The sequence below is a fragment of the Microtus oregoni genome, unplaced genomic scaffold (genome assembly GCF_018167655.1).
Source record: "Microtus oregoni isolate MIOR12 unplaced genomic scaffold, Mior012 000010F_ref0000083, whole genome shotgun sequence".
NCBI lineage: Eukaryota > Metazoa > Chordata > Mammalia > Rodentia > Cricetidae > Microtus > Microtus oregoni.
The window spans coordinates 48,203,738-48,229,243 of record NW_024543069.1 but is presented as its reverse complement, the minus strand read 5'-3'; the positions used below and the strand labels follow the sequence as shown (position 1 = coordinate 48,229,243).

Sequence of the window (25,506 nt, the reverse complement as noted above, 5' to 3'; positions counted from 1 at the left end):
AATTCCTTTTATGACGCTACAGTTACCCTGATACCAAAACCACACAAAGACTCAACCAAGAAAGAGAATTACAGGCCAATCTCACTCATGAACATCGATGCAAAAATCCTCAATAAAATACTGGCAAACCGAATCCAAGAACACATTAGAAAAATTATCCATTATGATCAAGTAGGCTTCATCCCAGGGATGCAGGGCTAGTTCAACATACGAAAATCTATCAATGTTATCCATCATATAAATAACCTGAAAGAAAAAAAATCATATGATCGTTTCATTAGATGTTGAAAAAGCATTTGACAAAATTCTACATCCTTTTATGATAAAGGTCTTAGAGAGATTAGGGATATAGGGGTCATACCTAACTATAATAAAAGCTATTTATAGCAAGCTGACAGCTAACATCAAATTAAATGGAGAGAAACTCAAAGCCATTCCACTAAAATCAGGAACACGGCAAGGCTGTACACTCTCTCCATACCTTTTCAATATAGTGCTTGAAGTTCTAGCAATAGCAATAAGACAACATAAGGGGATCAAAGGAATTCAAATTGGAAAGGAAGAATTTAAACTTTCATTATTTGCAGATGATATGATAGTGTACATGAGCGACCCCAAAAACTCCAGCAAAGAACTCCAATAGCTGATAAACACCTTTAGTAGTGTGGCAAAACACAAGATCAATTCCAAAAAATCAGTTGCCCTCCTATACACAATAAGAAAGCAGAAAGGGAAATCAGAGAAACATCACCTTTCACAATAGCCACAAATAGCATAAAATATCTTGAGGTAACTCTAATCAAGGATGTGAAGGATCTGTTTTACAAGAACTTTAAGTCCTTTAAGAAAGAAATTGAGGAGGATACCAGAAAATGGAAGGATCTCTCTTGATCGTGGATTGGGAGGATCAACATAGTAAAAATGGCAATTCTACCAAGGGCAATTTATAGATTCAATGCAATCCCCATTAAAATCCCATCCAAATTCTTCACAGATCTTGAGAGGACATTAATCAACTTTATATGGAAAAACAAAAAACCCAGGATAGCCAAAACAATCTTATACAATAAAGGAACTTCTGGAGGCATTACCATCCCTGACTTCAAACTCTATTACAGAGCTTCAGTATTGAAAACAGCTTGGTATTGGCATAAAAACAGAGAAGTCGATCAATGGAATAGAGGAGAAGACCCAGATTTTATCCCACAAACCTATGAACAGCTGATTTTTGATAAAGGAGCTAAAAGTATTCAATGGAAGAAAGATAGCATCTTCAACAAATGGTCCTGGCAGAACTGGTTGTCCACCTGTAGAAGAATGAAAATAGGTCCATATCTATCGCCATGCACAAAAATCAAGTCCAAATGGATTAAAGACCTCAATATCAGGCTGAACACACTGAACCTGATAGAAGAGAAAGTGGGAAGTACTCTACAACATATGGGCACAGGAGACCACTTCCTACGCATATACCCAGCAGCACAGTCATTAAGGACAACATTGAATAAATGGGACCTCCTGAAACTGAGAAGCTTCTGTAATGCAAAGGACACTGTCACCAAGACAAAAGGACAGCCCACTGACTGGGAGAAGATCTTCACCCACCCTGCAACAGACAAAGGTCTGACCTGCAAAATATATAAAGAACTCAAGAAACTAGACTTTAAAATGCTATTTAACCCAATTAAAAAATGGGGCACTGAGCTGAACAGAGAATTCTCAACAGAAGAAATTCAAATGGCCAAAAGACACTTAAGGTCATTCTCATCCTCGTTGGTGATCAGTGAAATGCAAATTAAAACAACTTTGAGATACCATCTTACACCTGTCAGAATGGCTAAAATCAAAAACACCAATGATAGCCTTTGCTGGAGAGTTTGTGGAGTAAGGGGCACACTCATCCATTGCTGGTGGGAATGCGAACTTGTGCAACAACTTTGGAAATCAGTGTGGTGATTTTTCAGGAAATTCGGGATCAACCTACTCCAAGATCCAGTAATACTACTCTTGGGAATATACCCAAGAGATGCCCTATCATATTACAAAAGCATTTGTTCAACTATGTTCATAGCAGCATTATTTGTAATAACCAGAACCTGGAAACAACCGAGATGCCCTTCAATGGAAGAATGGATGAAGAAAGTGTGGAATATATACATATTAGAGTACTACTCAGTGGTAAAAAACAATGACTTCTCGAATTTTGTATGCAAATGGACAGAAAGAGAAAACACTATCCTGAGTGAGGTATCCCAGACCCAAAAAGATGAACATGGGATGTACTCACTCATAATTGGTTTCTAGCCATAAATAAAGGACATTGAGCATATAATTTGTGATCCTAGAGAAGCTAAATAAGAAGGTGAACCCAAAGAAAACATATAGTCATCCGCCTGGATATGGGAAGTAGACAAGATTGCAGGGCAAAACCTGGGAACTTGGAGGTGAGGTGGCATGTGGCTAAGGGGAACTGGGGTGAGAAACATGAGAAGGGGAGAATGGGGAGAACTTGGTGGAATGGGATGGATGGGATAAAGGAAGGGTGGACACGGGAGCAGAGAAATATATATCCTAATTAATGGAGCCATCTTTGGGTTGGCAAGAGACTTGACTCTAGAGGGGCTCGCACGTGTCCAGGGAGATGTCCCCAGCTAGTACCTTGCGCAACTGAGGAGAGGGAACCTGAAATGACCTTACCCTATAGCCATACTGATGAACATCTTGCATATCACCTTAGAACCTTCATCTGGCGATGGATCGAGACAGAGAAAGAGACCCAGATAGGAGTACCGGACTGAGGTCTTAAGATCCAAATGAGGAGCAGAAGGAGGGAGAACATGAGCAAGGAAGTCAGGACCACAAGGAGTGCACCCACCCACTGTGACAGTGGAACTGATCTATTGGTGATGGGGGAGAGTCTGGCGGAGGGGAGGGCTGTACTTGTTATTTTGTTTCATTTTCTCTCTCCCTTTTACTCTCTTTTTAGGTTGTTTGATTTTCACTTTGAATGATGGTTTGATTATTTTTTATGTATCTTTTTGATGAGAGAGAAAAGAAGAAGAAAAGAAAGAATGAAGTGGGGTGTGTAGGAAATGGGCAGGATCTTGGAATAGTTGGGAGGGCCAGAATTGATCCTAATACAGTGCTTTTCACTAAATTGTTTAAAAACAAATATTTAGAACACACGTGATGAGATGAAATAGAAAGAACTAAGCCAAAACATTAATTTCAAGCATTTTTTTTTATAGATAGGAGTAAGATAAATGGGACTCTGGGTTTTTTTGTTTTGTTTTGGGTGAGTGGGGGGGGACCCCTAGATAATTGTGAATATAAATTTTATGATTCTCTTGAAGAAATTATTTGTACAAAGTATAATACTAGATTATATGGAATTCAATAGAATTTTAAAAAATCTATGGATAAGAAAATAAATCACATTTCAAAATTACGAAAGATATATATATATATATATATATATATATATATATATATATATATAACTGAGCAAGTAATGAACAAAAAATACTGAATACTAAAAGAACCATTTTAACCCAATAGCTATTAAAGTGTATAAGTGTTAAAAGACAAGGTCATTGGAAACAAGAAATTGGTTATTTTAGATTTTAGACCAGAGGACAACTTGTGTGGAACTAGGGAAAAGGGGGATTACCTCAGGAGTCTGCCTTTGACAAGATTAAGAGTGAACCAAATGGAGTTTCCTTATCTTTGCAATTAAAAGTGTCTACAGACAAGGTGCTCTTTAATAAAGTAGATTTATTATACGTAATCTCAAAGTCACATTAACGAGAGAAATACAAAGTAACTACCAAAGGAGAATTATTTGGTAAGAAAAGAATAATAAAACCTGAACCTCTAAAATGGAGGCTTTTGCAGTATTTGGAGATTTCCATAGTAATATCCTAAAACTCAGGAAATTTTAGCACAATTATCTAAATAGGACATAAATATTCTCAAAGAATGATTCTTTAGGTTTCCAAATCCAGATTATGAGAGCTAACAAATATAGAGAAAAAATATTTGCATGAAGAAAATTGCATTAATAACACAAACCTTTCATCTGACTTTCACCTCTCTCTTCTGTAATGTTCTATGTGGCAATTTTATGGTATTTAATTATGTAACTATAGCTTTTCTTTGAAGTCTTTTACATAGATTTATTTTTGAAGATATTGTTAGGGTGTTATTTATGACTTAGTTGTAACGTCATTTTAAAATTAGACACTAGACCAGCTTTGATGGACCCAGTGTATCACTCTTGGTTCTTAAATTCATGCCACGACATACGTTTGTACATAAAGCTATTATTTAAAATTTGGGCACTAGTTTCAGAAGTTACATAAAATAGCATTACAGCTAAACACAGGTGAGTCCTCTTCTGTCTAACGATTGGTAGTTCCAATTATGCTATACTATATTTACTCACAAGAAATTCATTTGAAGAGCAAACTTTTCCACTTTTTCTTATAAGGACAAATCATGCTGTTCTTAAATTATGCAAAAGTTTACACTCAGCTAAAATCTCCATTCGCAGCTTCCGGCTGTAGATCTCCACACCTTCTTCAGAAGAGTCCCCTTAAGTGGCTCCTCCTTTAACTGCATCACATAAGTTTAAAAACTTAGACACTAAAAGTTATGGCTTATTTTGAAACAACGTATTTATAATAGTAAGTAGAAATAACACTCTAATAAATATAAAAAATATAAATCTGAGCTGTGCTAGAAGTCCAAAATAAATGTACTCAAAATGATGTTTTTTTATTGCTGCCAGGGCTTTTTGGGATACAGAGGGATCTTCTCTGAATGATGCTTCCAGAACTGATAATAGAGAAAGAGTAAAATCTATCTACTCCAAGTACATCAAATGTTGTTTTGAAGCTTGAATCATTGTCAACCGGCTAAGCTGGGTTGGCAGCCTTTGGAGGTAGAGTCTCCGTGGGTAATTAGGTTTTGATCTGGAGGATCCCAGAATACTCGTAGGAAGAATAAGGTAGAAAAAAATTTAATCCACACTGTAAGGACCCAGCAAGGTGCCATTGTCAAACCAGAAACAGAGACTCCCCCATGATCTTACTCTGCCAGTGCCTTGATGGTGGCTTTGTCAGACCTATGAATAACATATCTATGACTTAAAGCACCAACTATGGGAGTTTGATATAGTAGCCCAGTTAACTAAGGCAGTTCCTAATAAGCCTCTTGTCCAAAGCATCTTCCACTCAGCTCCTCTCACAGAAGATTGCTTGTAAAACACAATACAAGGGAAGATAACAATGTATCAGTAACCCAGTGTATTGATTCTCAGTCTATGGTGTTCCAGACAAGCCCCAGTGAATGAAGATATTCTCACAGGAGTCAAAGACTAAAACCTTAGCCCAAGAATCCTGATGGCTGCCTCTATACAACGATTTTAAAGAAGAAAGTGCAAGTGAGATCACACACAAACACACACACACACACACACACACACACACACTCCTTCCCATTTGTACTATAAACCCATCATTGCACATGCATTTAGCTTAGTTCACCGAGAAGAAATTTAACATTAGTTTATGGCAATGAATTATAATGAAGAACAACAAATGGGGGTAGAGAGTGGTTAGTCAGGAAATAAAGGAAGTGCAGGAAACAAGAGACAGAGCAAAAACCAATTAAACCTTCAACTTCGATGGTTCTTACTGCCTCATTGTTTTATTGCTTTTTCTAACAGAGCCACAGAATAGGAGAGGAAGCCTTATTCTAGTTCATTGAAAGAAAAAAATTTAATACTTTTTGTGGAGAATAATCTAAAATATATTTGTTATACATTATCATGATTAAATTTAATTTTATTATATATTACATTTTCACACAATTCTCAACATATACATTTTATTTCCTTCAAGGAACCCAGTATTTCTCTATTAATCCGTCTTAGGCTAATTATCTGTTTAATTTATTTTACATTAGCAGCTTAGTATTATTTGTGAGTGTGTGCACCTTTGTACATGTGTGTAGGATGGTGCATGGGCACCTGTGTGGGCATACATGTGAGACCAGAAGTCAATCTCCGGTGTCATTTCTCAATGTCTGCTTACTCTGTTGGCAAAGACTGTTTCTCATTGGCTTGGAACTCACAGCATAGGCAGAGCTTAATGGTCACTGAACAACAGGGGTCCTTTGGTTTTTTCATCCCCAGCCCTGGGATTATAAGCATCCTCCACACTCTTAGGAATTTAAAAAGTGCTGGGCAGTCAACTCAAGTCCTCATATTTGCATGGCAAATACTTTTCTGACTAAGCTATCATCTCCAAACTGAGTATTTTTATTTTCCCTAGGAATATTTTTCCTATATTGTATATACAGATATCTCATTCACTTTCAGTATTAATGATCTATGTAGGTAAAAAATGGGAAAGTAACAATTTATTCCCTACTGGTAAGATATTACTTTGATTTTATTTTATTTTTAACTGATGACAAAATGTTCAATAGTCTTTAGTAAAATATTTACAGTAAGAAATATAAATCTTTTATTAGAAATGGAAATACAATTATTTTTAATAAAATAATATGCCTGTGTCTCTGCAAAATATGTTAATAAGCATTAACAGAAATATATAAAGATGCCAAGTGAATTATACAATTTTGAATATGGGAAATTTTGAAATCATCTTAATGATACGGGGATTATAAATTACTCTAAAAATATAATGAACTATATATACCTTGTCTCTTATTAAATATACATGAATATAGAAGTCTTCATTCTGGGTCAGTCCACTGGAGTCCATGGATGGTATCTGGAAGCCACTCTTTCTCTGTACTTCTACTCAAATACTAGAATTCATATATGGTAAGCAAATATTTTATTTTGCAGCCATAATTTACTTCTTTCAATTAGATGATTAACAAACCTGAAATTTTGAGACCAATACATTGTGTTTATACTGAATTTATTTTGTTACATTTTAGGTTAGGTATTTTACAGAAAGTAGGTTGGCACTAAAGACTAAAAGTGTTCTTAAAATACATTGGATGATGCTGGATTTTTTTTCTCTGTTGTAAATTTCAACAAGTCAGTCATTACTGCCCTCCCAGCAGTTGAATAAGATGTCCAGTTGTCAGAAAAGATCACATCATCCAAGACAGGTGTTCCTTGCTTCTACTGATAGAAATAGGACACTTGTAAAATATTAAAAGTATTTTTAAAAAAACTGTGTAGCAAAGTCCTTCGTTTATGCACATTGTCTGTCAAGGTTATTTTTCTAACTTTAATAATGCTTTTTACACATGTATAGATTGCTCTTACACCCAGAACCTCAATACAATCTCTTGAGGCCAAATCTTTCCATAATATGTCACTCCTTCAAAACGCCTATACTGGTATCACATGTGTTTTGTCCCACTGAACATTCTTAGTTGCTCTGTTATGCACTGGTTGCAATGCAACCTGTCATTTTGGCAGACAGAAGAGCCAGGAAACCCCATGCTACCTTCCTGCCTGACTATGCAAATATTTTCTTTTTTCTTTTTTTTTTTAATTTATTTATTTATTAAAGATTTCTGTCTCTTCCCCGCCACCGCCTCCCATTTCCCTCCCCCTCCCCCAATTAAGCCCCCCCCCCTCAGCCTGAAAAGCAATCAGGGTTCCCTGTCCTGTGGGAAGTCCAAGGAACCCCCAAATCCATCCAGGTCTAGTAAGTTGAGCATCCAAACTGCCTAAGCTCCCACAAAGCTATGCAAATATTTTCACTGGGCACGTTAAGTATCAGTAGTGAAGAGAGCAGTAGAGAGGATTGACACTTAGTTTTCATGTAGAAGCAAAACCCTTATGAGACCATGGTACTTTCTCCAGAACCATCTCTGGTAAAATGTGGCTAACAACTGTGAAATGTGCTCATGTTCCATCTGCTGAGTGGGCACATAGTCTTGACTACGTAGGTGCATATGTGTAGAGATGAAATGAAAGCAACATTCAGCCATCTATTATATAAAATATGTAGCTGTCCTTACAAGTCTACATCAACCAGTGATCTGGAAATATGACTTATGCCTACTCAGAAAAGTAGACACCACTCTGTCTAATGTTAACTGGGAATGTACGATGAGTTGATACTTGACATTCTTCAGAAGTTCTGGTTATGTCAATAAATTTTTGCTCAAGGGAAGTTTTAACCTGAATACTCTCTCCATTTATTTGGTCAGAGGATGAAGCAGATTTTACTTACTCTACTTAAATGTTTCTCTTCCCAAACAGGGTAAATAAATATAACCTTAAAACTTAGGACAGTCGCTTACTAGACTATCCTACTTTTAAAAGTATACATTTTAATATAATGCCTAAGTACCATGACTATTCCCTGTTCAAATCATAAAACTGGCAAAAGTCCACTTTGTTTTATAAAGTAACACACACATGTCGACACACACACACATATGTAGATACACACACACACACACACACACACCAATGGAGAAAGTTACAATACGGTTAGAAGACAATCTTTGCTCACAGGTAGATCTTGAATACTGAAACAAAAATTTAAGTTTTAAAATATTGTTTATATATTGCAATGTGTAAAAATGCCTGGAGCAAATCTTTTTGTATAATGTATCTATGATATATGGAAAAGTTCCAGTAGATGATGAATGCCAGTTGAAGGCTGGGTATGCAGCATGTTTACAATCCCAACACACACAAAGCTGAAGTAGAAGGACTACAGGCTAAAGTCAGCCTCCATTGCATAGAAAAATTCTCACCCTTCATCCCTGAAAAAAAAGTGTATACATGGTTCTCTTCTTTGTCTCTTTAATTCCTGATTGTCACCAGGTGACAATTTATACCCACAGTCATTCCCACCTGGATGAATTCCTTTATCACAGATCTACAGACAATGGGCTGAGACCTAGACACCTGTGAACTGAAATAAATCAGCATAAACTGATTATTACAGATATTCTGTCAAAGGAATGAAACACTAACTAACCCAATGGCAAATTCATTTGGTACCATTAAATATAAATATGAACCTACTTTAATGTTCTAACTTGAGTTTCCATTTCCTTTTCATGTCAGCAGAGGATCCTATAACTAATGATGAAGAACATGAATATATGAAAGACAGATGTGGGTTTAAGGCCTGACTTTACCATTTAATACCTATATTGACTAACAGAGCCTATTGTGGATGGGGGAATAAAGGGTCATTCTCACACAATGGTTGTGACTGTTAAAACATGCCATATACTACTGCTTATAGTAATCTCTATCTTTAATAAAAGTTCAGGTAGTACTAGCTATGTTATGCTTGTTGTCATTCATAATCATAATCATTATCTTTGCGGGTGAATTTCTACTTAATTTTAGCAGAAAAATGCAATGATTTGAGGATGAAAAATAGGGGATATTCACTTTTAAAATACAGTCAAAAAGTCCATTGCATTTCATACAGTTTTAAGAGATGTTTAAGTCATGAGGTGGGCATGCTTGGTTACACCTCAAATCTTAGCTCTTGGGTTGTGAGTTAGATGCTGGCCTGGACTACATTTAATAGAGGAAGAAGGAGAACAAACAATAAGAAAGGGTGTGAAGAGAGAGAGAGAGAGAGAGAGAGAGAGAGAGAGAGAGAGAGAAACAAAATGGACTTAGTAGTACATAAATATATCTTCTTAAGTCTTTTTATTTCTAAAATCGAAACGATCATCAAAAATACTACTAGACAATTTTTTTTTTTATAAAACAAGATGCATGTTTCTTTTTGCTTTATTTTGCTTTGTTTTGTTTGTTATGGAGCTGAGGATTAGCCGCAGGGTTGTGTTCATGCTGGATAAACAAGTACCACTGAGCAATATCCCAGATTTTGATGAATATTTAACTTTGAGAAAAAGTCTCACTAACTTTCTTAGTCTGGCCTTGAACTCACTGTGTAGCTAATACAACTCCTGACTTTAATTCTCCTGCCTCAGTATCCAGGATAATTGGGATCACAGGTAAGCACCACCAAGCCTATCAAGGTAACATACCTCTTAACTCAGATGTGTATCTAGCCTGCAGAAAGATTGTCAAATATTATTTTTAAGCCATCAAACAGTTCCATTGCTGAAATAAACAGCCAAGTGTTTATTGTGTCCACTCTATCTTTGATTCCTTTGGAATACTTCATTTTGAGCCTATGTACAATTTTACCCTGGCTCTAGAACAAGAAAGAAAACACTTTTGACAAAAAATGCTGAAGATCAATAGCTATTTCCCAAAGTTCATTGCATAATTAAAATGTGTATCAGGAATAATTTTCTCTTCAAACCCTAAGGCGAAGCCTAGAATTATTGACTGAGTCAATGTTATATGATGGAACATGTTTTATTATGTTTATAGCTAATATAAAGAAGTTTATGTCCTTTACATGTCATTTGTTAAGTTAGAAACCCTAGGAAGGAAATTCACATCAGCGGAACTTCCATTGTCTAAAAACCTCTTCCAGGTGTAGTTACTGAAGATAAATCTGTACTGTTTAATAATTGCATATGGTCACCTAAAATTCAAAATGAAGGCTAACAGTCAAAATATTCTTGAATTTAGTGGAACTCATTCACTTCAAATTACTTCTGCAGGGCTTTATCACCTCTAATGAAAATGCCAGGAATGTATGTATGATGGAAATATCATAAGGTGGTGAATGGAGATGGGACAAGTGGAATCAGGGTGAGATCTAACAGAAATCTGTGCGCACAGTGACTGCTCTAGGGAGCCCTGAGAATGCAGCCATAGCACTACAGAATGGACTGTTCAAAACCTTATTCTTTCTATTAGCAAGATTTAGTAGCTGCTAATTTTTCCATGTGGCTAAATGTCAAGTAACACTTCCCTAGAGTGTTATGATTTCCTTTTTGGCTGGGCCATTTAATAATTATAATAATAGTACACTAGGAAACTATAGTGATCAAGAGGCAGAAAAAACTACATCTTCATTGAATTATAGCTTTTTCCATTAGTGGTATTCAATTAAAATTTTGGGTGTTTTTATTTTCTTTTTATATTTTTGTAGGTTACATATTAAAATTTAATTTGTGTTTATCATTTCCTTAAAATATACAAATCCTGCCTTTGTAGAAGTTTAGTACTTATCACTTCATCTCACTAGGTAAGCAAAAACGTCATCCCCAGAAAGAAGAGGGAAGAACATGGGTAGTGTCTAGAGAAAGCAAGAATATATCACTTGCAGAAGAAGTAGAGGGTAGAAGGGCACTAGGAATAAACATATTTCATTTTTGGAAAGTCAAGATTGATAAACTTGTTAAGCAATAGCAAACTCTGAAACCTGGAAGCTTCCTGAGTTGTCCTTCCTTTTTGTTTGTCATTGTAGGAGAAAACATGCAAGAAATACAATTCAGTATAGAATCACTTCCAACACAGTATAATGGCAGCATGGTAGAAGCCAAAGAAAATTCTTCCATGGAAGTTCTCAAGTTCCTATACATCAGATTATGTGACTAGGTATGACTTCTTGATCACAGTAGGTTTTCTAGAAGGTGGCTGCTAAGATTAAAACTAAGTAATTCAGTTTACTCTAAGACACTCCAGAGCAGATGCTACAGAAAACACATCAGTTCAGAGGCTAAATATGTTTAAAATTTGTTACCTTGACAGGCCTGGTGGTACACACCTGCGATCCCAATAATCCTGGAAGTTGAGGCAGGAGAATCATACTTCAGGGATGCCTGAGTTACACAATGAGTTCACGGCCAAGCGAACATAAATACCTCAAAACTCAAGCAGGCTTCAGAAGGATGAATTCAAGTCCATGAGCTATCATGGACTTCATTGCTGCTGTTGCCACTATCATCTCCAGGTGTAGGCTCTCCTGTTGACAGGATTCCGTAGAACCAAGAAGTGTGTCCATGGAGTCTCCTGGTCAACCCTGCAGCCTGAAACCATATCACCCACCTTCCTCAGCACCATCTAATTTCTTAACCCATCTGCTGTCTGTGAGAGATGCTTCTCCAGACTATACACAGTTTTTCCATCTGTGTGGTACTTGGTTCTAGCTGACTGGTTTGGAAATCAGGGCGTTAGAATCAACTGGGTAAAGGGCTGCCCAGTTGCTCTTAATTGTATACAGAGAGAAATACCTATTACTGAAGCCCCCAATCATGCCCCATAAAACCTAATCCATCAGAATCAGAGCCAGACCAAAGCAGTGGGGTGATGTGTCCACAAGGAACATCATCAAAATTCTCCTCCATTCTGGATAGGGGATGGCCCCTTTCTTGCATTCCTGTCCTCAGTAATATAGAATAGCTGGGGCCAATAAAAGTCACGACAGCACTAGTAATTCACCTGCTAGTTCTTGTGAGGTCTAAGAGGGTTTCATTGTGCACATTCATAGGGCCACCTGACCACGCAAGGCAGATGTTCCTCTGTCAGACTGAGGCACTAGAGAGGATGACATCCAGGACAAGCAGCACTGTAACTGTGTGCTAAAAGCTGAGCTACCCACACAGGGCTCATACAAGAGGAGAACTATCTCCCACTAGCTTCCATTTCTTTTCAACAACGATGTACAGAATCTCATTCAACTTCTTGCCATGGGTCTCAGTCATGTCTGAAAGGAACAGGAATGCTGTGGTCTTCCTCCAAATGGACAGCTCGGTCTACCTGCCAGCTATTGTGTAGGTATGAGAGCCCAGAGATCACCTTGATCAAGGCTTCACTGTTGGGCTCTGCAAACGCTTCTACAGTCCTACGATTCCCCATTACATGGTCCTATCAGCAGCACACAGCATTCCGTGCAGCGTAATTATGTTCTAGTGTGCAATGTTTTCATTATTAGTGATGAAATAATGACACCAATCTGACTACTTAACATTTACTGAAAAATCGTAAAACCTGCGAACAGATTAATATTGATCCACTTTATTTTCCTTCCTTCCGGCAGAGTCAAATGGAACTGGTCCTCAGCATTCCAAATTCCAGAATTTGTCAATCTCATTCTGGATAGTATATAGTAGATAGTCCATATGATTGCTATTGCAATGCTTCACAAATGGGATGTTGCTATTAAATTTATTACCAGGGAAGTAGAGAGAATCCAATGTTTTCACAAATGCAGATGGATTTGTATCAATGCATTTTCTCTTCTAGTTAGGTTCCAGAGTAGTAATATGTAGGTGCACATGTGGAGAAATCAAGAGTAGGCATATATCTTTCACATACACACACACACACACACACACACACACACACACGTTCGTCTCATCTCTACGAAACAGGGTGTAAGTTTTGTCTCATTACTCTTCCACATCAGAGACTACCTCTGGCATCCTTCACTGCAATTGCAGCTGGACAATCCTCGTAATAATCCCACTTGGAGTCAACATCCCATGTGGAAACCCACCAAGCTCCTTGGGTTGCATAAACTACAAGGGTAGAAGACACAAGCCATTTGGTGGCTGTTCTCCTTCTCACTCTACTCTAATTTGAGAAAACTGGCATCCCACCCAACTCCTGCCTTACCTTACTGTTGTGATGGGAATGTCACTCAGTGGTGTTACTGTCTCCATCACTGGATTTTATCGCCCATAGCAAACATTAAAATAATTGCAATGGAATGCTACTGTACAGTTCCTGTCCTCTTCTGCCTCTGAGATACCCCTTGTGTTTATTATCTAACCAGAATTTGCGTTTTATTGAAGATAATTAATTAAAGATATTTACGCATGAGGGTCAGGAGAAAGTGGCATTCTGAAAGAAAGAAAAGCACATTCCAGTAAGAGTGGAGGTTTTCAAAGCATACCCCCTTTGGTTCTGGTTGTCCTTGAAATTCAGTTTTCCCATAACATACCAGCAGCCTCCTAAAACTCCTGTTGCTAATACTATCTACTTTGTTCCCATTCTCTGACTGTAGCTAGTTCCCAGGGATGTATTATGTGATTCCAAGTGCCTTAAAGTTCGCCTCTACAGATGAGTCTCTTGCAGCAATTCTGGTGAGTTTCAGATTATAGTCTGCCTCATGCCCTGCAGTAATTGTAGATTTGAACCAATCATCTCCCACCAAATCAAATCTTCTGCCATTTTATATTTTCATCTGTTCATATACAAACCCCTACTATGCATTTCCCTGAGAACTCTGACACACGAATCTTTTCTCTCACCGCTGACCACATCTTAAATCCTGTCACTTCCTCTCAAACACTTACCGCCTACCATCTTCTTATCCTGAAATCATACAGTGTGAGCCACTCCTGCCAATAGTGTAACCTCTGCCTTCAAAACATTCAACACTTTAAAACCGTCCTCGTTCTTGCCCCATCATCACAGTTTAAATCCTACCATTTGCACCAGGATAGACCCCGTCAATGAAATGCTCTTATCTGAAGTGGCCACCTTATGTTTCTCTTTTCTAAATTGCATTCTCATCCTCCATCTCTGAATCAGTTAAAATTACTACGTTCTTTGTCAAAAACAGAAACATTCGAGTTTACACTATTTTCCTCTTTCTGCATTCAATACAAGCAAAAATTTCATCTGATTTCAGCCTTCTTTCAAGCACAGTTTCATTTACGTCCCAATGATTGTGACATGGGTTCAGCTCTTCATTACGAAGAGATGCTGAAGACAAATTTTAAAATTAAAATAATGATGATGAGACTGGTCGTGATGACAAAGAAATACAGTCGTGTGCTAAGTACTGCAAATTGATCCTAATCTTCAGGATCTCCTAATAAGGAACATGTGGCTGATATACACAAAATAAATAATTATATAAATACATTTTCCATAAAACTAATGATTTGTCAAAAGTCAGGATCAGTTTCCCCGTGGCTATCCAATCCTGTACAATAGATCATAACAAAAGATTGACTAGTGCTTCAGTGCCTCACAGTTGCCTAAATTGTGCTGTATTCAAAGGCAAACATATGACATTTGTCCAGATACCCATATCTACCCTGGACAAGTCTTGTACATCTTCTATTAGTTGTATGGCAACTGGCAACACCAACAGCTCAGCCTCCTGTTTGCGCATTTAAAGACATTTGATTCTCTATCAGTTAGTTTGTTTATGAGCCAATTTTTCCTCTCAGGGTCATTCATTTATCTTGTTTTCCCCACTTATAGTGACCGCTTATGCTGGTAACCCCACCCAGTACCACCGTAGATGAAAACTACAGTAGAGGGGAGGAACAGATTATCCAACCTTGAATTACAAATGAATATTGCAAATTCCCTGGAATCAAACACACTGTGCCACATACTCATCTTCTGAAACAGTCTCTTTCATTTTAAGACAGTGTTTGTTTCTCAGTGGCATTTTAATTAAGACTTACGTTTTTATTGATCATGATAAGTGCTGCTACTTTATGCTCAACTAAGTTTCATGTTTGAATAAATGTAAATCGTAGAACTAACACTATGGATTTTATGTTTGCTTTTCTCTAAGCATATTGGATGTGTTCTTTGTTAAAAAAACAGAGTGTTGGAGATGGTTCTAGGCAAAAGAAGACTACAATAAACATGTCAGATATGGTCCTTCATCACACGATAAAAATTTAATGTAGAAAAATATACAGTGAACAAATTTCCATGAAAAGAAAATGTCTCATGGTGAAACATTAAGAGAAACAATATCACACAGTGGGACAGAGCCTGGCAGCTTTAGCTCGGGCACCTTGCCATTGTATTCCTGAGGCACCACCTGGGATCCGAATGGCAACAAGAAAAGCAGAAGTTCCTGATGGCACAACCAGTATGTACAGGTCTCAGCATGGAATTAGGAAGCTTGCTGGCTTTTTTTTTTTTGAAGATGAGAGAAAGCTAAGACAGTTGTGAGGCTCACATAAGCTTTGTACATTTAATTTCTGTCCTAAGGGGCATACGAACTACTTCTTTCAACTTTTTATGAGATTATACTCTTATGCCAAAGCATATTTCATATAAAGAACATCTTTTAACTAAAATATTCTGTGACCTATATCTCAGTATTACTACAGATGGTCACTAAATCTCATCACAGTACTTGGTTAAATGCAATTTATTAGCTAGTGAATTTTACATATACAAACAAGATTTTTGTTTTTGTGTATGCAAAGTAAAAATTTCTTATCTGTAAAAAGATGTTTTCCCAAAGAAATCTGCATAGGTAAAATAGACAACTGAACAGAGTAAAAATATAGTCCTTGGGGAGTGAATACAGTGTTATTCCTATCAATTTTTCTTCTTTTATACCAGGATAAAATTTTTCGTATGGACAATAAATATTTTGAGGAAGCAACGTCACCTCACTATATCTGCAGGTCATAGGTCAATGGACTGCAAGTCAACACCGAAGTTCTCTTCTGCATTGGTGCTATTCACCCACCCTCTCCAACACGTCTGCAGACGACTTTCAATCCAACCTAGAACTCCAGCAGAAAGCACCACTCAAGCGCTAGTATGCTTTTAATATCTAATAGATTGCTTTTTATAGTCTCAAATTCTGAGAAATGTGAAGAGTTAAGTTATTCAAATGCTTATTTTGTTCTTGACTGCTTAAAATCAAATGTGTTTTTACTCATAAGAGGTAAATAGGCAAATTCTGAGTCACACCCCAAGACCAAGTCTGTATTTGCCATTTCATTTTCACTGGTTATGCTTTCTTCTTATTTCCATGTTTAGAATGTATTTGAAAATTATCTGAATTTTTTAAAATAAATATATGTGAAGAACATTCACTGTGGCTTGGAACACAGGATTCTGATATGGGTTACATGGTACTTTCCTGTTTCTGTATAGCTATTTGAAGAAAAATACTCAGTGTCGTCTAACAAATGCTCCTTTTCTAGTTAGGGCTATAGCCTGCCATTTACTGTCTGGCCAAGAAACTGTGGCTCTCTGGAATCATTTGTGCATTCCATAGCATCTCAATGCAATGTATCTTTAAATCAATTTTATGTTGTTGCCTGGGAACTTGATTGGAAACTTGTGAGTTACAGAGTAGTTGTTTGAAATATTCTAACATGCATTTCATATATAGATTTAACTCCTGTTGTGATAACAGCAAGTATCGACTCTCCTATCGTCTACCTCCCCAGTTCATAGATATGTTTCTTGTAGTCTGTGACAAAATAAGTTGGTGCTATTTTACATCTTCTTTGTTTGTAATAAGTGGAAAAGAGAGAAGGAAACATATAGAGATACAGTTCGAGACCAGCCTGGTCTACAGAGCTAGTTCCAGGACAGGCTCCAAAACCACAGAGAAACCCTGTCTCGAAAAACAAAAAAAAACAAAAAAACAACAACAAAAAACAAAACCAAAAAAAAAAAACAAAAAAAAAACAAAAAACTTTTTTCTTTCCATTAGTTCCAATTTAAAGATTCCAGAGCCAATTAAAACCGTTATTTCAATATCAAAACATTATATTGATCTACAGTTTCTTAGATAACTGTCTGTGGTATGAAATACCTAGAATCATCAAGAGAGGAGGCAGATTTCACCTCTAAGGCTAAGCGCAGTCCTTCACTGCAGAGGGCCCCTTGGCAGATTTCACCTCTAAGGCTAAGTGCAACCCTTCACTGCAGAGGCCCCAAGAAATGTGAATGTGAAGGATTTTTCAAGATTCATCAGTACTCAGTGGAAGAAGAGACTTGTCTGTGATTGCATTGCTGATCCATAAACAAGAGGAAAATTAAATAGAGTGGCTCTTCGGACTTTTCAGTGTCTCATGCTCTTTATTTCAAAGGAAGTCTTTTTTTTTAAATTATTTTGATAAAACAAAGAAATCACATAGATAAACTTCAAGAGCTTAATCATTTCTCAGATTCCAAATCACGCAGCAAAGCTGACTGTGTTATTTTAAAGTGGACTCTCACATCTGCATGCCTATTGTGGTACATTTACTTTTGATTACATTTTTCTTCTGCAGTGTTTTAGTAGATAAGATTTTATGCATGTTCTTTAAATTGCACTCATTTGTACAGAGGTGTAATAGAGCCTGAACTCCGCAGATCAGCGCATCAGAGGGGAGGGCTGCCCTGGTTTTCCATATAAATTACTAAAGCTTTTATGAAAGCAACTTCTAAAGCATTTAGCTGTGGGGATGATTAAACATATCTATCAGCAGAGCAACCAAATAGCCCTGTCAAATAAAACTGTTTACACATTCTTTTCCTGAAGAGAGATTAGAAGCTCAGGGGTTCAAGTGCAGCCCAACGCCCGGTTATGTTTTCATCCTAATGACATTTCCTTTGCAAACTTGTCAGTTGCCCATTTTCCCTTCACTTGTAAACCAGGTGTAATACTTTCTAATAATAAGCCAACAACATGTTTAGTTAATAATCCTTCCAAAATTAACTGTGAAAAAAATGAAAGTTGGCTCCCCTACTCAATTATTTAAATGTGTTTAAACTCTTTCCAAAATCCAAAGACTAGAACAGAATGTAATAATTATATGGTGCTTATACACATATAATCATAAGATTAATAATGCATTCTTTGTTCCACTCCTGAAAGGAAGGGAAGTGATTCAAAGACAGAGAAACCCTTTCGAACACACGAAAACCTTAATTGCATTATTATTGACAATAATAGTTAAATGATCATGGTGTAGATCATTTAAAATGTATATAGAACATTTTCTTCTTGTAGTGACTTTAATGGAAAGAAAATATTTCCTTTTAAAACTCTTTTAATGCCACAAAGCATCATTTCAGTCAAAGGGATACTCTGTCTTTCGTAGAAGCTAAAAGTCCAGAAACACTGCATTGTAAAGCATTTGAAAAAATGGCTTTTCCCTCAGCACCAGGTTTTAACTAAGTACCATATTATTAACCCATTTTACCTCATGTTCCATTTAACATATTGCTTGTCAATCTATTTCAAATAAGGTTCAGATTCTATTTCTACTTAAAAAGACCAAGGAATGTGAAGACAGCTTCCCAGCTCAGGAGCACTGATTTCATTATTTCTTGTATTATACTTCAAATGTCATCCCCTAATCTGATTTCCCTTCACCAGAATTCTAAGCCTTGTTGATCAGAATACCCTGATGCCAGTTTCTCACACGTTCCTGCCTGGGAGCATGCTTATTTAACTCAGATACTTGTGGATTTTTACGCTTGGCATTTTCAGTCCTTTCACTTTCTCTAAACGTGTTTGGTTCTGTTCTCAAGTTAGGAGAACGTCTAGGAAGCTGCAGAAAGTTTCAACTCCAAAGAACTCTGCTAAATCAGTAAAACATCCCAACTCCTATATCTCTGCTTTTCAATGTTCAAGTCTAACTATTAGTTATCTACTAAGACAGGCATCATCTCCCTACCTTCATCTATTCTTCATCTCTGCTTTTCAATGTTCAAGTCTAACTATTAGTTATCTACTAAGACAGGCATCATCTCCCTACCTTCATCTATTCTTCATCTCTGCTTTTCAATGTTTAAGTCTAACTATTAGTAGATAACTCATATCTACTAAGACAGGCATCATCTCCCTACCTTCATCTATTCTTAAGAGCAGGAGGAGTCCTTGTCATGTAGGTTAAAGGAGAGTTCTCTGCACCTGTCTTAATTTAAACTGTTGTTAAAATTTTGCAACAACCAACTGGAAAGTCTTCTTTGTGGCTTTAGAAATCTTTCTAGGCACTCACAAGCATGGTTTGCAATGGTGAATGCAGAGATAGTTCCCACCACACACAGTAAGTATGCACACCAAACCAGTTCCACGGGTCAGAGAATGCAGTCCTACTACCCTGAGGGTGCACCTCCCAGCCACAGACACCAAGGCACCTATCTTTCTTCCTAGACTTCTTTGTTTTTCTTTTACTAGCCAGAAAAAAAAACAGCTTTGTTTCTTAAAGCATGCCATGAGAATCCTTCTGTGGCTTTCAGATGACTCCTGGAGGAAAGGGATGTTTAACTCAAGGTCTTAAAAGTGTCTCTCCATAAATGCCATGCAGTCTCGAAGAAAGCCAAGACTGGGGGGTCCAGTCCCACCATAGCCTGAGTCCAAGACATTATTTTCCAGGTCATAAACACAAAGCCTACAATGTGTCACCATTGAAAATACCCCGAAGATTGACTTTCATTATGGATTTGGAAAATAAACAGCTCTAAAAAATAATGCCCCAAATTCTTCAATAAAATTATAGGCTCTGGGTGACTACAGTGGAGACTGAAATTCTGACAAAGTTTCTGAGAAAATAAGGACAATTTTTCTCAGTTTCATGGGATCTCTGTCTCCTACTCCACACAGCACATACACGGGACTCCTCGTCTTCCCAGTTCTCCCTGGCCTGGCAGTGTTAGAGTTCCACAGCAGTTTTGCCTTTCCCCTGCATGCCAGGTCTCCTCTAGTGTGCTAGCAAAGGCTCTTTGTGCTGTCTACTAGCCAGAGCCGTACTGTCTTCCACAGGGCCCAGCCAATTCTGCCTGACTCAGAACAGTGTTTTGGCTTGTCTTTTCTTCCATGCTGGGCCCTGTGCTTTTGTAGACTGTAAATAATTGCTTCCTAGAACTACAGAACAAGAAGGAACTGAGGCAGGGAGAAGAACTGGTACCCCAAGCTCCCAAAGAACACACACTGCTGCGAAGCAAGGAACTGGTGTCATCAATACATGTAGAAGAGGACAGATATTGCTCTTGATATATCTTGAAGACCTTGTGAGTGCTCAAAACTAGGCAATATGTTTTATTCAGTCATCTCTGGAGTGAATTTACATGCTGAGCCCTTTAAAAGGAGACTTGGAAATATCTACCTAAGGATAGAGCCTGAGAGACAGCTTAGGCAAGAAAGAAGTTCACAGGGGTTGAGGAAGGCATGATCAAGTGAGGCCCAGAAACTTGGTGATCACACATGCTTTGTCTTCTTCACAGTTTTTCCTGATGCTTTCTTGGTAACAAAATATGTGGAGCGGCAGATAATCTAAATCACTCATGGAAGAAAAGATAACAGGGAATCCTGGACTATAGCAGCTTTCGGGGACTTGGGAAGGGAACTGCAGGTTATCCAGTCACCTGAAAAATGGCTTCCACCTGTGCTGTAGAGCAATGAGCTGACCTACTGAGTTATGTGCTATATGCTAGAAATTGGTTCTTCCTTTCCTCAGCAAGTGACAAGGTGTAAAGAGCACATGCCTATTCTTTATGACCCATTTCTGTATGCTATTCATAGTTGGTACTCTGTCTTAACCTACGCAAGTCACAATTGAACCTGGGAATATGATGAACTTCTACTGTAAAATTCATATCTTAAATTCTCTGTCTGGTCACTCTGACATGGAGACTCAAAGGAATTACTTTTTGTATTTAGAAGGATAATAAAACTTCATTTATATTAAACTATAGATAGAGTTAGATTAACTTAACTATTAAAGCCCAGTTTCCCATGCTGTTGACATACGAAAGTCCAGTTTTCCAAGCTGTTTGAACTATGAGAGATCAGTAGTGCCTGGGCTTCAGTAACAAGAATATGTACAACCAGGTGCTTGACTGTGTCATGTGTGTGTGTGTATGTGATTTTGCATGTGTTATATATATGTCTGTGTATGTTTTGTACATGTGGTATATATGTATATATACATATATGTACTATATACATGCTATTATATAGATATATCACTTTGTGGCTATATATAAAGTTATATATATAGCAGCATTATTACATATATATATATATATATATATATATATATATATATATATATATACACACACACACATAATACCAGCAAAATGAAGACTCTTCTATTTCTACGGCTAACCCTTGACACAGACTAGTTTGTGCTACCCTAATAGAATAAAATAAACTGGGAATTTGTGATCAGCACCACTTTACTTTCACAGTTAAGAACAGGAATCCCATGATCTGGCACAGAGGTTCTTGCTGCACCTTCTCAGGGCAGAATGTAGAAGGGCAACAGAACAGCAACTGTTCACAACAGCCTTGCCTCCAGCTGTAGGAACCCACGCAAGACAGCAGAACGCTCATAGCACAGACACCTCCCAACAGGGGCTGCCTTCTGTCGCAGATACATTATGACCAACACATTTTGGCCATATATTTATACCATAATACCCCCCATTTCTGTCTAGAGATGGTCCAGCATATCAAATGTCTACATAAACATCTTTAGAAAATCATTGTTGAAAGGCACATGTAAGAGCTCCAGTAATAATAAATAAGATCGTCAAAGACAAACACTTGTCCTTCTGCTATGTATTTCATGTATGAAGAACAATATCTGAACATAGTGTTTCAAATTAAAAAAAAAAAACACCCATCTTCAAGTAACTTCAGAGTTTTAATTTTTCTTTCTTTTCTTCTCTTTCTTTCTTTTGACACTGGGTGTCACACCACAACTTAGGTTATCTCGGTACGTACTTTGTAGTACAGGCTAGTGTAAACTCTTGGCACACCTCCTACCTCATCTCCCTAGGGCTAGGGTTACAAATGTGAGTCACCTTGACCAGCTCAGAACAGTCTTTAAAATATATGCTGTTAAGTAAAAGGCAAAATTAATCTTTGAAAATACTTTATTTCATTCATTTTGATCATTTTTGATATCTATTTTCAGATCTAGTACTGGGTAGGACATTGATAACACAACAATGTTAGTATATTATATAAATGAAGACTCTGGGTTGTATTGATTCTCTAGGTGGTAAGCAAAATTATCAAAACACCTTATCTTTATACACATAAATAAAAATAGACATGGTCCAGACATTAATTTTCTTTATATTATAAATAATCCAGAAATTGGGTAAAAACTGCCAATGTTCCTTTGTTTCCCCAAATCTCTCAGTAGTTTCTGTTTATTTTCATGTGACACGGACTGAAATGACAGCATGCCAACACTCTAAAACCACAGGTCTTAAATTGGCAGACCTGCCAAGGTGACTTCTAAGCAGGCTGTGTATGAATAACAGGAGAAGGGGAAAGTAGACTGTCAGAAATACAGTATGAAAACATGAGAAAAATGGAACAGCAACAAACAGCCAACATCCCCATGCTAGGATGCAAACACATTGATGCTCTCCCCACATACTGAGATGGTCACAGTATGGGAGAGGTTTGTGTCCTCTTACATTTATGTTCAACTGTGAACTGCATCAGCAAACCTACAAGGGACTAGCATACGGCAGCAGTCATATACATTTTCTTCAGGGAATCAATTTAGGAAATGTTCTTACAGTCTAGGTGCCTCTTTCATACTTTTCCAAGGAATACTACTACTTAAAGTTAAGGTATGTACATATATATGTGATATATGGGTATATATATCTCACATATACGGTATATATCTATTTTACCTCTTGGTCAATAAAATTAATGCAAATAAATTATTCTCATAATATTCTAAATGAGACATTCTGGCAAATGAGCCTTTTAATTTTACTAGATTCATCACATAATTTTTTATTAATTATAATTAAGAGTATTTTCTAATAATAGCATTTCCACAGTTTTCCAAAAGGTATTTTAGAAAAAATACAAAGATTTAAAAACTAAGATTTTGCAACTCTAAAGCAACTATTGTGAAGATGAAGTAGGCAAAGGCTTCATCTGTGATTGGATGGTCCACTTTGGCTACCAAGCTGTTCTAAAGCATCTGGTTTTTGTTCACAGATGTACATTTATCCTATTTTCTGAGGCAAGGTTTTTCTGTGTTGACCTGGCTCTCCTTGTCCTAGAACTCTCTGTAGCCCAGGCTGGCCCGGAACTTACAGAGATCCACCTGCCGCTGGGATTAAAGACTGGCCACCACCCTTGCCATTTTGATGAATTCATTTGAATAAACAGTTCAATATTTTACAATTTTTTTGGTGACAAAGGTTTTTTTATATTTTCACAGGAATAACCTAAACCAAAAGCAATTATCAAATACATTTAAAAAATACTTTCTGATGAAAATGTTATTATATAAAGCTAGTAAGTAATTTTCCAGAGTAGAATAATAAAACATTGCAAAACATACTAAGAGAGTATTTATTGATTTATTTTCTGAGAAAAGAGCTTCACACACACAATACATACATACATACATACATACATACATACATACAAATAAGGAAATGTGTGAGCCGCCCCGTGTTCCCAACAAATTAAGCCTGGCTGCCTACTCTAGCCAAAGTCAATAAAGCAAACCCTTCAAAGGGCAAAGGTATCTGATGAAGTAAGACCTGTAAAATAAGCCACTCCTCCTGCTGATAAGCTGGCCCTCTGAGACTGCTTCCCTTCTTTGAAAAAGTGGAGTTACATTGATTACAAGGACACTTAACTTGTAAACCTAAGTGATCGCGATGACAGTGCCTGATTACAAACAAAACATCCACGAGTGCACACAAAAATAACTATTCTTCCAGTGCTGGGGAGAGCGCCCCTGAAAACCCACTGCAGCCCAGATCACCAAGTCTCAGGGTTCAGATGGATTCCCAGGCATTATCTACTTTCTACTATTGTTAAAGGAGTGAGCGCGGCAGCGACAATATCCATCTTCCACGTTAGTAACAGTCCTCACCGCTCTCCCCCAGCCTGGAAATACCTCAAAACTCAGCGGTGGCAACATGCACTGAAGTACAGACGCGCGGGCACACGCACACACAGAGCTAAGAACACTGCTGAAGTTTCTGACTGAGAACATTTCAAAGGCTGTTGGCGCTTACCTTGCAAAGACATGTTAGAAAAACCAGCTTCCTTCTCTCCCATTTTATCCTTTCTTTGTACAGGGGCCCAGCAGTTTCGGGTTGTGTCAGCTACCTTGCAAGCCTTGTGACCTTCTGACTTGCTACAGTAGTATTGTAACAGTACACTGCTGGCTTTCTTCTGTGAATAATTACCATTCGGCTTCCTGAGTTACCTGGCCTTGCAGGACCTGTTTTACTATGAAGTGAGCTCACATGCTTTCCTCCAAAGTCCTGTTACTAAACTGCTTCACAACACATGGCTTTGTTCCAGTTTGGATATTGACTTTTCCCCCGAGTGTTGGCGGTATTATCAACAGGGCATGTTTCAGAGGAAATGTTTCTCTTCTGTCTTCTTTTGTTTTCTGTTTAGTGTTCTTAGTCTGTGTTTCTTAGAGACATATAATAAAAATGTAAGCACTTTATGTAGTATCTATTGTGTAAATAGGGGGAAAGAACTGCATCAGAATCTGTGTTGTACTGTTGAGTTAGGACATAAAATGGAGTAATATTTACATCACAAAGTTAATATGAAGATTAAAATTAATGTGGGACCCCACTAAATACGAAATGGTGGATGATACCATAAAATGAGGGACACTTTTCCTCCTTTTTCTTCCCCTCTTTCTCCTCCTCCTCCTCCTCCTCCTCCTCCTCCTCATCCTTCTTCTTCTTCTTCTTCTTCTTCTTCTTCTTCTTCTTCTTCTTCTTCTTCTTCTTCTTGTTCTCCTCTCTCTCTCTCTCTCTCTCTCTCTCTCTCTCTCTTTTCCTTAGGTAGAGTCACTAGCTGCTATCTGACATCAGTTATGGTAAATATTTATTCACTATTTCTTATTTACTTATCATTTGTGTGTTTG

At 37.4% G+C, this 25,506-nt stretch overlaps 1 protein-coding gene across 1 annotated transcript in view; it reads right to left on the bottom strand.

Annotated features, from left to right (window-relative positions):
* The window catches only part of Naaladl2 (N-acetylated alpha-linked acidic dipeptidase like 2), an 835,422-nt gene extending 810,682 nt beyond the window's left edge, over nt 1-24,740 (bottom strand). The window contains exon 1 of the mRNA XM_041659204.1: nt 24,632-24,740. Within this exon, the coding sequence (XP_041515138.1) occupies nt 24,632-24,674 (43 nt within the window). The 5' untranslated portion in view covers nt 24,675-24,740. The remainder of the gene's footprint in view (nt 1-24,631) is intronic.
* Nucleotides 24,741-25,506: the final 766 nt, after the last annotated feature.